The 13,172-nt window shown below is 39.1% G+C and overlaps 1 protein-coding gene across 6 annotated transcripts in view; it reads right to left on the reverse strand.

Moving 5' to 3' along the window:
* ADAM22 (ADAM metallopeptidase domain 22) overlaps window positions 1–13,172 on the reverse strand; it is a 65,952-nt gene that overhangs the window by 8,753 nt on the left and 44,027 nt on the right. For 2 of the 6 annotated variants that reach the window (XM_053466227.1, XM_053466224.1), the window contains exons 11-27: window positions 13,114–13,172; window positions 11,787–11,871; window positions 11,476–11,566; window positions 11,301–11,352; window positions 8,880–8,979; window positions 8,442–8,513; window positions 8,177–8,269; window positions 7,518–7,598; window positions 6,249–6,299; window positions 6,110–6,173; window positions 5,434–5,539; window positions 5,025–5,147; window positions 4,313–4,478; window positions 3,910–4,024; window positions 2,960–3,050; window positions 2,076–2,093; window positions 1,173–1,280 (exon numbers count right to left, since the gene is read on the reverse strand). The exon at window positions 13,114–13,172 is cut by the window's right edge and continues 108 nt beyond it. In XM_053466227.1, the coding sequence (XP_053322202.1) occupies window positions 1,173–1,280; window positions 2,076–2,093; window positions 2,960–3,050; window positions 3,910–4,024; window positions 4,313–4,478; window positions 5,025–5,147; window positions 5,434–5,539; window positions 6,110–6,173; window positions 6,249–6,299; window positions 7,518–7,598; window positions 8,177–8,269; window positions 8,442–8,513; window positions 8,880–8,979; window positions 11,301–11,352; window positions 11,476–11,566; window positions 11,787–11,871; window positions 13,114–13,172 (1,475 nt within the window). Of the gene's footprint in view, window positions 1–1,085; window positions 1,281–2,075; window positions 2,094–2,959; window positions 3,051–3,909; window positions 4,025–4,312; window positions 4,479–5,024; window positions 5,148–5,433; window positions 5,540–6,109; window positions 6,174–6,248; window positions 6,300–7,517; window positions 7,599–8,176; window positions 8,270–8,441; window positions 8,514–8,879; window positions 8,980–11,300; window positions 11,353–11,475; window positions 11,567–11,786; window positions 11,872–13,113 lie in introns of all 6 variants that reach the window. The other 4 variants (XM_053466223.1, XM_053466222.1, XM_053466226.1 and 1 more) reach the window with 2 other exon arrangements.

Below are 13,172 nucleotides of genomic sequence, written 5' to 3' on the forward strand. Positions count from 1 at the left end.
AATATTGACATTGATTTTCTTCTTTGACTTCAAAGGGGCTGGGCGATTAACCTCAACTGGGTCTAACTTTCTGCCATTTCATAGAATATATTGTTCTTAGTAGCGGCGAAAGCAGAATTTCATGTCTAGGAAGGAAATCATCAGGAACATTTTAGCTGTCAATGGCAGCTAAACAATGTATGTGAGCTAATTCCGCATTTGTGGCAAAGACGATGTTAACCCTTTATTATACGGCATCTGTAAAACTTGGAATGCCAGATGTTGTTGAAATACCGTTCACACAATACTTGAACAAATCTGTTGAAGCCGAGGATAACATGAGGGTCGCAACAACAGTAACTGCATTAACAAGAATATGCTTGGGGTTGCCACCTGGCCTGTAAAAATGATTTACAAAACTAACAATTACATATAACAAAACTCTCCATACATGCGTTATACATTTCACCATCCTGGAGACATGGCAGCTTATTGTGCCAAAGAGATTCTTAACGGTATTAAATGTGGGGTAATTCTGGGGAATGGAGGGGACGTTTGTTCATGTTTCATAGTCTTAGATCGTACGTCATTAAATGTTATACGTCATCTAAAAGTTTTGAAAATGTTAAGACCATTCTACACTAATTAATCACACTTGATTTGTAGATGGATTTTAACTATAAGGATTGATAGGCTCCTGGCGTGGAGCAGAGACGTGTACATGTTCATAACACGTAAGAACCCTCTTCACATTGCTAGCAGTTACCTCTTGTTATTGGGAACGGTGCCCAGAAAGTTTAGTTGCTTAAAGGTGAATATGATGTTAGCACCCCCCCCCCAAAAGGGCCATAGAATCTGGTCCAATTTATCTATCAGGGCAACCGCATTACTAATATCTTTTTTACAGCACAGGTGGCAGTCATATTTAATATCCACTAATAACCCAAGGTCTCGATGTCCTGGAAAGTATCCTTTTTACATGAAGTTCTACTTTTTGGTTGTATTCAGAGTAGAATAAACAGAAGCCCCTTTGGAGTCAAAGGCTTAGGGATAGGGTGTCCTTAATAAATATTCCACAAAGAAGGAAGTAAAAAAAGTAATCAAACCTTCTGCAAAATAATGAAATGTTCTGACTAATGGAATAATGTGGGATGGAACAGGCAGATATCTGAAAATGCGACAGAATAGCAGACCTCTTCTTAGAACTAGATGCTGAGTTTGAGCTGACTCCGGGAGGCAAGTCGCTATAAAAAGAGTCGACATCTCCGGGCTTTTTTACATAATCTCCCTGGGGTATTTGTCTAAAGCATAATAGATATTGTAAAGTCAGAAAACAAGACACACGGACACAGAGAACAAATCGCACAGACGTAAAGCAGCATTAGTTCAGAGGGAAGGACACGTAAGGCAAATGGAACGTATACAGCGTGTAGTATAAAACACGGATGTGACGGTATACAGTGTGCATTGTTTGCTTGTTTATATACATTACTTGTGGTTGGGGGTGCACATTGACAATGGGGTCTATTCACTAAACGGAGAGTTGATAGGACAGATAGCAGGAGAGTTGTGTTTCAGCTCCTTGACTTCACTATACATTATGAAGGGCATAACCTCAGCGTTGCTGGCCCTGTATAATGTATAGTTACATTAGTGAGATTTCTCCAGTCTCCTCACCTATTGAATTATGCATTATACAGAGACAGCTCAACCGCTTATTGCTGAAGAAACCTGTCAGTGTCAGTCCTTCATAATAAATATTCCATTTAGTGAATAAAACCCCCTAGATAACACATTTGAATCTGTACGGACTATTGTCTCGGGTGTAAGAAAATAGCAGTAGAAAAACATGTTATTCATTTGAGGATATTTACAGTGATTTGATAAGTCTACATACGGTAATCATACACTAAACACGGGAGAGGTAACCTTCCTACTGTTAACAAGCAGCAGCATCGTCCACAGACAGAAATGCGCTGGCTAGGTGTGATGTGAGCTGCATTTTAACACCAGCTGGGGGGGGGCACAGCTTGCTGATACCAGGGTCATGTCGATTCATTTAAACAAATGACATATCAACACTTTGATATACTTACCTCTCTCTTCGGTAGTTTCTTTTCATGTTAGAGAAGAAAAACAAACAGATATTAAAAATAGTTCATATCATATTAAAAAAGCATGTTACATGGTGCTACGATGATGGTGACAGAGGGGCAGACCAGTTTATCTGTGTAGACAGGGATACTCGGTATTGCTGTGAGGGACATACAGCTCTCTGGTGCTTTTTGGAGTGGCTCACAATTTATTGCAATAATTGGCAATAATACTCTGAAATGTATTTGGATGCCATTCTTAAGTCAAATACTGTAGATTATGTGTCAAATATACCGTAAATGTTACCAGCTGACATGTCTAAATATATGGGCCGCTAAAATGAAATAACCCCAACGATATATAAAAGTTGTATTCATTCTGATAAAGAGGGAATATTGTAAGGTCTTTTAAATAAATTAATATTCTATTTTTCTGGGCTGCTGGTCTTAGTAACCCGGATATACAGACAATAGAGATTAAAGATATATATATATATATATATATATATATATATATATATATATATATATATATATATATATATATGTTAGCCTCAATAAAGCATTATCTGTGAAGTTTCTCTCTGATCTCCGGCTATCAATGATCAATAAAGTACCAGCACAGAACAGAAGTGCTAAGGCGTAGCAACAAGAATTATCAAATGTGCTAAGATATGAAATGAACAAAACTTAAAATGATCATTAATTTATTTAGGATTAAAAAACATTATTCTATCAACATGATAATAATGCCATCTGCCGATAGAAGGAGGTCTTGCAGTCACTGTTTGGGGGTGCTAAGCACAGACTTTATTACAATAATGCATATGTTTCAGCATTTAGGTAATATGTATGAAGACACGTTATGATAAAATAAGGTAACTTACTTGTAACCCCAGGCTGTTATGCCCAGCACCAGCACCAACACTAATATGGTACCAGCAATAGCTCCTATGATTATGTTTGTGCTAACATTCCCTATTAAACAGGAAAAAATAGTGAAATTAGTACAAGTCTGAAAAGTGGTGGAATCCCCATATCAACCAATCAGATGGCCCAATCATTGGGGGCATTTATCTGCTTGCTTTACAAACTTTGGATAAGTATTGAACCCTCACACTTATTGGATAGATCACTTATTTATAAAAGCCCTCGTATGATGGGGAGCTGCAATGCACGGCACGTAGTTCATGCTATAACAATCAGACTATGACTTATTATTGGATATATAATATGAAGACACTGTAAACTCTATAATTTATGGCTTATGTTTGGCTGGATAAACTCAGGGATTTTTTAAGTTTACTTGGGTCTACGTAAAAAACAATTTCCACAATTGCTTTAATGTACAAAGTTTAAGAATACACATAAAAAATGTAAAACATATTTTCACATAAGAAAGCAGTACGCATATATCAAAAAGTCTCTAAAGTCTTAGACTCCTCACAGATGCGCTCAGCACAAGGAAGAAATGATACACTAAAGAGGAAGGAATATTTTCACCATTTTTCCATGAGGAAGGTGACGTTGTTTTTTAACATGTATCCTTAAACTTTGTATATTAAGACAAATGCATTAGATTTAAGTCCATGTTGTGGAAAGTGGTTGTTACAAATTAGTGCTCTGATCTATGAGATATCGTAGTCTAGACAGAAGCCCAGAGACCAAGACGAGCAGTTTTGTCTCATTAAGACGGTTGGCCCTGGGTACGTTTCAACTCTGCTCTGTGTAGCACGGCCCAGTAGATAGAGTAGATAATACTAAGAAAGCCATTTTTCTTTGTAGACAGAGATGTACAGAGGGCAGAGATCTTGTGTGCACCAAGTGCATTACCTACCATCATTCATTAGAGGGTCTACCACCTTTATTAAATCTTTGTAAGGAGAAAAGGTACTGCAATCGTCCCCCGTCCAGAATTTGTCGCAGACACATTTTACTTCATTGCTGCAAATCTGTAATTGAAATAATAAAGCCTTCGGTTTCAAAACATATTTCATGCACGAATTACAGAGGTGTGATATGCCTATTCACGCTGTTGCTGCTGGAAAGTACATTAAGTTCTGTGGGACATCATCATCTGGCAATTTATTAATAAACCTGGATTAGTGAACCCAATCCTAGATTATTTTAACAAAGTATTATTGCATGGTATTAAAATACCTACCTTCTGACATGTATATGTAAAAACTTGGCCAGACACAATGTAATTGTTACATTCTAGAGTTTCACAGTATGCGTACCCCATTTCCAGAACAAATTTTGTTTGTGCTGCCGAAACAAGCGCTAAAGTTGAAAGAATCGATCGGGAGACATCTACGTTCCAGGCACATCATTTCGACACCACATGGGGTTCCGTCTTCAACATAACCAAGATCGGTGTCCTCATCCAATTTCACATGGCCCCCACTGTGTGATAAAATCAGGTCCCTCATTTAAAAATACAGGAAAGATGAATTTGCTTATACTTATAAAGTTTTAATATACTTGAGAGAAGTGTGGTTAATTAACCCAACATTCATTTCACGTCATATGAAGCTTAGTGTAAGATGGTGTGATTGTACCAGGGAACTTTATGGTTCCAACTACCCGGAGCCCTCCCTTCTCAGGGTGCGGGTAGGCAGGACCGCTGAAGTTGGCGGGTGGTCTGCTGATGTCGGTGGTCCCATGAGTGGTTGGAGGGGAAGCAGACGGGGAGTGGGTCGTGTCGCACCGCTGCTCCCGTGACATGGAGTTTCCACAATTGTGGAGATCTGGAAAAGGGGTGCTTCACCCTGAGTCTCCAGGTGAGTTCCCAGGTACGGGTATGATAAGTAACCAGAATATTTATTGTACACTATATACTGGCTGCATGTGAACATGTACTGATTTTCAGCACAATAGTAAGACACAGGGTAACTCTTAATGTCTTCTTTATGTCACACAGCTGAACCTCCATTCACAATCACACATTACCTGCAGTTGAAGGCGTTCACTTGGTTTTTAGTGACGGAAGTTACTGTAATTTCTCCATCCAGCTCTCCAAGCCTGGGGATGTTTGAAATGTTGGTACACTGAAGGTACCCACACAGCACATCACTGTTAGAAGAGAACAACACGGTGACACATGGAAATAACTGATATGTAGTGAAAAATATTACATTTAAGATATGTTGCTATACCAGCACTTTTATTATTCTGTGAGGTTATGTACAAAAAGTGATTTGGGCTTCAAGGTTTAAAGTGGTATTACCATAGCAACTTATAGAATAATTCAATCAACAGTTTCATTTTATTAGTTGGTATGGTGATAATGCTAATTTTCAAATTTAGCACAGAATCTATACACTATCTACTATACGTTACCATTTATGAGTTTTCTTACTGTTTGTTACATTGTATCCAAGTCTCTTTATTTTTGCCACAGTTGCCCTTTTCAGTTCCCTCAATATTCAGCTTTTCGTAGCAGTACAGGTCTGCTTCTGCCGCTTCTGAAACCAAGAACATAAATAAACAAAGCTAACATCGGTGATAGCAAACTTCACTCGGGGTAATGAATAGAAATCGGCGCTCCAGAGGATGATTATGTTATATATTGGATTATGCATCACGTATGCTTTTCTCCAATATATGATGCTATAGGGAACTGATAATGAGGATTATGACAGGGAGAGTGTAAAAGCAATGTGCTGTACTGCGAGCTTAGATGCTGTGTATTCCATCTGTCTGCGCATGCACAGCAAGCAAACACCCAGCTGGTCAGTCCACTGACCTTTAATGTTCAATGCAGCTGCGTATGCACAATAATGTATTTCGTGTTTGATGGTGTTATGACATAAGTGAAAAAGGATTTTCTGCTCGGCTGTCCAAATGTGTAATTTACGAAACAGAATATTGCGATACGGACATTTTTCATGGTATTAGTTTGAATTTCGAAGGAACAACTTCCTGATCAGCAAAAGTGCAGTTGAGAAAATAAGGGCAGCTTTTTGGGAGTACGGTCACCCCCGTGAATCCAGGAGCGGATTGGATTATGTGAAGCTAAGCATATTACTACTTACTTTCGCCCCACGTGTACTTGCACTGCCTGTCCCTCGTTTTACATCTCCCTCCGAAGCAAAGGCCCTGCTTACAGAGAGACGATATCATATAATATATAATATATTTGCTTATATTAGAAAACTCAGAACATTACATTACCTGCTCTTTATCGCATTGATATCCATCCAGTTTATGTACATTTGGGGGACACTGAAAGACATTCATATTCAGATTAAAAAGATGTATTTACGGTAAACAAATTAAAAGTGTTTACATTTGCAGCATTTTGGACTATTTTTGCCTAAATAAAATAATTTGCTATTTGCAGTCACATGTGTTTCCATAATTTAGAGGGACCTACTAACTTACATACAAGAGGTTAAATTCATCATTCTGTGAGCCCTTAATGAGCTCTGGACGGATCATACGCATCAGCCTCGATCTCTGCTCCCCGAGATCAAAACAGCTCTTTACTATCAAAATATCTCCATAATCTTTGGAGAAATACATAAGGGGATTTAACAAAGTATGGGAGGGAGGTTTATTTCAAAGGAAGAGAATTGTTAGAAGTCTAAAGCTAGAGAAGGGCAGTAGATAAGTGGAAAAGGCTCCCGGCATCAGTGGTAGAGGCTGATAGTGTGTGGGAATTAAACATGCATGGGATAGACATAAAGCTATCCTGAATGTAACACAGGACCGAGGACTGCTTTAGGTCTGAGTCTTTACATCAGGAACAATGGGCTGACTAGATGGTCAGAATGGTTCTTATCTGCCATCAAATTCTATGTTTTAAAGGAATTAAAGCAAATGAAAAACAAAAATGTACGACCTTCTGATTACTTGTTCTAAATAAGTATAGCTATGTTAACTGTCTGAGGGTAGCAATTCAATTTTCAGTTAAAATATTAAATTGAATTGCAAGTTGCTTGATGGGTTGCTAATCTGTTACCTGCAGCGGAGGAACCCAATATTACTTTGTTTAGTCATAGCTTTTTATCACAACTGAAGAATAATTATTCCCATAATTTTAAGTGTGACTCAGCTCGGAGAAAATGCCCAATGGGCTGCTGGCCAACGTCTATCGCTACTCGCCCAATCTGCAGGATCAGCGCCGGCTAGATATACCCGACCACACTCAAACGTAGCGTGCTGCCTCTCATATCCAGCCGCCTGCCAGACTTATGCCGTAAGCGGCCACAAGCCTTAAACTGCCAGAGCCGCCACTTTGTCCCCAGTCCGACCCTGACCGGGAGCACAATTACATACCCACTGCGTGTTTGACTGTGATTAGAATCAGCATCTGTATCTACCTAACGATTAGAACTCCACATGGAAATGTCCTCTTCTTGTTCCACAGTTTGGGCATTTAAAAATATGTGACACATGGCTGACGTGACAGAACACTTCCATTTAACGCTGGCTGATTACCTGGCTCGAGTTCCCGGTGCAGTATTCTGGGATGTCACAGTCATTCACGGCATCCCGACATAACAGTCCATGTAGATTAAACTTTGAAAAGAACAACACACACACAATCAGAAATGCCTAAAGTCCGATTTTAATGCCGGTAGGCAAGAGGACAGCAAACATCCTAACTCGCTCCATTCATTTCCTGAAATCACCCAACCAAACAATGCGCTTAACATATTTTAAAGATAAAAGGTGTATTTTTTTGTGCTTAGGGCAGACTGGGATATAATTCCAGTTTGGGTGATTTTTCGACATGTTGGTGGGGATTGCTGGAGTTTGCAAACAAGGCGAGAATAAATTATGCCCCTTGGCAAAATAAAGAAAACTATTACCCCAATCATTCACTATAAAAATGTTGTAAAATGTAAGTTTGTTAGGCAGAAAATGGATAAAACATGCTTTAAAATGGCTAAAAAGCTAAGCATAGGTGAGGTGGGAATGAGGATATCATTAAACTCTCCTCTTTATCTCCCACAGCAGTCCCTATAAAGTGGAGTTACGGGCGCTTTGAGAATCCGTTGCTTTCCATGATGAAGATGTTCAAGTACCATGTGGCTTTTCCATTCTAGCAAACAGTAGTCCTTTCTACTTTTTCTTTTACTAAACCCTATTTTTACCTGACAGTCGGTGCAACATAATCCATCGCTGCACTGAGACCCCTGGGTTAACGAGCATTTTTTGCAACAGTTGTCTCCTTCTGCAGCACATTCCTAAGAGAGAACACAGCCCACATACAAGTTGGTTACCAGCCAAAGATTTCTCCTCTGGAGCGGTACGATAACTCAATATTAGGCTAAAACAGAGGTTTCCAACGGCGGGAGTCGCGTTACATTTATTTATATGGCTCCAGCAGAGTCTGTAGCGCTGTTAGGGTAAACTTACCGCAGGACTTCCACAGTCACATTCTTCTCCAGCTTCAACAAAGCCATTACCACACTCTGGGGGGTCCAGAAGCTGATCAAGAAAACCCAGGGGGAGAACATGAGAATGAACTTGATCTTAGGAATAGTAAGTATTAACAATAGGGTTTCCTAGGGCATTTTATGTATGTTTGTACAGAGAAAAGCTATTACAGTGTTAAGAGCAGTGCCAGCTTAGTTTTATTCTGAACATAATATATACCAAATATATTATAGATATAGAGATAGATAGATAGATAGATAGATAGATGATAGATAGATAGGTAGATAGATAGACAGACAGACAGGCAATCTATAAGTAACATGATACAAAGAGATATGTAACACCAATGTGATTTAATGTCACCATGACATTGAAATCGGTTACGTTTGGAAAAACATTTAACATAAGGAAGAATACCTTTAGTGGTTTATTGAATAAACATGCACCACCTCCATTTCTCAGAAACTCGTGATATTCTTCAATATTGCACGTAGAGAACTTGCTTGGAAGATAATAGCTGTAAATATAACCATAAAGCACTATTGATTATTGGCCAAGTAACCAACAATAACATAGTTAGACATGTTTTATTTACTTCGTTCCTGAAAGGAGCTGGTTATACTCGGAGGCTAAGTCTGTGCCAAATGCTGAAGAAGCGAGAGTCCCCTTCTATAGGGAAAGCAGCACGCAGCCTACCAATCCCACGATGTTCACCCAACATCGTCATCCATAGTGAGCATACTATTTGCTTTATTTGCTAAAAGGTAAGGGGGTAACAGGAGAGCTAGCAGGAGAGTTTGGCTTCAGCTCCCCCACAATTCATTATGAAGGGCAAACACTGGTTTCTCCAGCAAGAAGAACTGAGCTGGCCCTGGGTAATGCATAACACAATAGGAGAAGAAATCTCACTGATATGACTATACATTATACAGCATCAGCCTCTTTTTCTGATGGTAGCTTCAGGAAGTCAAAGGTTCCCCAAAGCCCCTAAACAATTAAGATTGATTAATGCATCTTTGAATAAAAAATGGAAATAATAGTATATGCTGTTCATTTATAACAACATCCACAAAGCATGATGACATTATAATAATATCCTACCGTCACAAAATCTCAGGAAGAAGAAAAAATGTAAATAGGAAAGTCTTGAAACGGGGTACACACTCTCCCTATAGTATCAAGTCCACGCTGTGCCATATAAGCTGTGGGCTTTATTTAAATGACCGCTTTAATGCAAAGTGTATAAAGGAGTATATAAATACTGATGGATCATCTCCGCCCTAATGTGTTGTCTGATAGCATTTTAGTGAATGCAGATATAATGATGATATTGTCCTTGAGTCCTTTCATCTTAGATTGTTTCATGCAGCATGTCTCTTCTAGCCCCGTTCCTCATGGTGGTTCGTGGGCATATAGTTGGTCCTCATGTGAAGAGACTGAACTATAGCACTTACTGTAAAGGTCACAGTGCTGATGAAAGAAACTCATTAAACTAGATTGAAAGGTCGTTTGATCAGGACCCTACTTACCTTTTGTCTCTGTAAGTCCAAATCGTGATGTTATGACCACTTGTTATATAATGTGGGACGTTTTAATGGTTGGACTATGGGCAACGCAATGGCGACAAGCACAGACAAATGACTGGCTCTTTGGATCAAAATTATAATATGCTTACAAAGTATGTGGAACTAAGACCACAAGGAAAGTAATGTTTTCATTTACTGTCAGAAAATGCAGCCTTTGGAAAAAGAAAGTGTTTACAAAAAAAAACCACAATTCAACAATTGTAGTAAGCCCATCATTTTTTGGTTTGGGGGGAAAAAGTATTTCCTGAATATATAAAAACAGCTGTTATGGAAATATAACTCCAATAAATATCAACAGGCGTATGCAATATGGTAACTGGGGATCGTTAGAATAGTTGAATAGCTGGAAACCTACCTGTTGGCTACCCCTGGGGCTAATTGCAGTAATGGTAACAAAAGTGGCTAACTCGAGGAGGACATAAATAAGGAAATTAGTCTGGGTATTCCTCTTCAGAAGGAGATGTATCAGCATAGATGTAATGGAAGGAAGTTGTACTTTATTGAGTGGGTGGTAGATAAATGGAACAGCCTTCCAGCATAATTGGTAGAGGTTAACACAGTATGGGAATTTCAATAGGCATAAAGTTATCCTGAATCTAAGATGATACCAAGGCAGAATGATCCCTTATCTCCTGTCAAATTCTGTTTTTATGGATGACATATCTGTGTATACCGTGCTTGTTTGTACCATAAATAATAAATGTTATTAGATTTCGTTCAAATTTAAAAACCCAACATATATATATACACAAAGGATTTGAAAAAATAATTAATGTGCTTTCACCTACCACGGCTTAGCATCGGATAGCACTTCCTTTCATCATACGGACTTGGATCACACTATTTATCCTCTTATAACGTCCATAGAATATTAGCGCCATCTGCTGGCCTACAGCTGCAATTACCACAAGCGAAACGCAGTGGGAGTATATAGTGTGAACTCGACGCTATATGAGAAGCTAAATAACAATATATGAGTTATTAGCTATCCTCTGGTCTGGTCCAAAAGTCTTGTGAAGGAGGGGGGGTCACATAACGCAGCGTGTGGGACCCTGCGATAATAGCACGACTGCTCGCACAGTGCTGCTCACACTAGCAGCCCCTCTGCTAACAAAAAGGGCCAAAATACTGAATCTAAACAATCTTAATTTATACCACTAATCACTCAATGTTAAACTTGGATAAGCATACGTATACGGAATCCAAAGACAAATACAATTTTTTTCCATAGGATATTCTTTACTGCTCTTACCCAATATCCCCCATGATGCATCCAGACCACATGTCTTCACACTTGCACTCACCTAGCAGAGAGAAGACACAACCTTATAACGATACCATAGATGAATGACATTACAGTAAGAGCAATATACGTTTGGTTGTGTTGTAATGATGCCGTCACAGTTTCCTTGGTATTTTGTACATACCGCTCAATAATTTCTTCTTGTCTGAGAAAATGCCCAAATTATGTGCTAGAGACTGTGCCAGCGTGACAGCCATAACATCTGGCTTCCCGAACTGAGTAATAGAGAAGGCATACAGTTAGCTATGACATAGCCTATCGACATTACATGAAAATTGTACAAATAGTGACGCTTAATAACAATGACAACATATGAGTTATTAGCTATCTGATCTTCTACAAATGTGAATAAATGAAAACGGGGAGATAAACATGTCTGAGCCCCTTCATATTATTATAGATATATCAATCAAGAATGCTAAAGAAATGACCCACCTCATTGACGCCTCCACCTTTCAAGAGCGAGCAGACTCCACCAATATAGGCAGCACCACTCCGGCTACTCTCAAACTGACTGCCCCTTTAAAACAATGTATTCGTAAATCAACCTTCTGTGAGGGTTACACAGGTACCAGGAATAAAACAACATTAGGACGGACTTTATATAAAAAGGTTTTTAGGCATGTATATAGAGCGTGATTGTGTAAAGCTTTCAGACCTGCCTGCTTTTGAGCTGATCCCCCTGAAACTGCTTGCATCCAGAAATCAAAGTCTGGTGGTCATCACATAATAATAGAAATCAATGGAATGGTCCAGTCATCGGCAACATCCCGCTGGTTGCTATTACTAAAAGGACCCCTTTTATAACTTTACAGTGGAATCACTATTTATATTTACATATAACCCGTAAAGAGGGGAGAGAGCCATCTGGTCCACCTAGACTGCCCACAAGGATAGTGTGTGAGTTCAATATGCCACATAATGCAAAACAAATATACAGATAATGGGAAGCAAACATATAAGGGGCGAGAGCCGCACACCTGAAACAAACATATTATCGGGGCAGAACCCACACTCTATCTATAGCTATGGCATGATGGAATGGGCACATAAACAGAATAAGGCATAAACACAAGCACTGGTAGATTCTGTAGTTCTATTATAGTTCTATTATAATTGAGGGAGAATACAAAATCAACAATAACATTAACAAAATACAAAATTATAACTGGTGCAAAAGGACAATTGATTCTAAACCCTTAATCTAACTTCGCTATACAGATTCCAGCTAGAGAGGAGGAACTATTACGGTTCTGTTATCTCCACGACTGGCCCCTTAAGACTACGGAGGACAACCTCCACAGTACGCAGCGCCTGCTGATGGAAACCTTAAAGAGACAGAACGCTGGAATATGACATTAATTTCCAGAAGGACAGTGACTGTGTAGCACTGATAGTGAATACATCATGCCAGGTGGATATTTGCCAATCTAGCAAGGGACCAATGTCACCAGGGTCAGGTTAAAAATAAATAAATAACATTTAAAATAAAAAAATATTTTTTTCAAACCTTGGAACCCAGTGAGTCACAGAGACAAATGCAATCTGATTGGCTGGAGAAGCGATCACATGCACAGGAGCGAAGGTGATCTGCTGTTAATTGGCCACTTTGGTCAACAGAGGTGACCTAGTGATTCTGATGCACCTGGTATGTCCGTGGCTGCGAAGGGGTTAAAGGGACCACACCGCTATATCATATGTATTAACGTGCATATGATGCCCAATGCAATCTGTTGTAAAAGCGTTTTGGAAATGTACATACGAAAACAGGTGAACGGCATCGCTTCTGTCCTTGATGAAGTCCCTCCTGTACTTCATAAA

This window comes from Spea bombifrons, chromosome 5 (assembly GCF_027358695.1).
Source record: "Spea bombifrons isolate aSpeBom1 chromosome 5, aSpeBom1.2.pri, whole genome shotgun sequence".
NCBI classification, from domain to species: Eukaryota; Metazoa; Chordata; class Amphibia; order Anura; family Pelobatidae; genus Spea; species Spea bombifrons.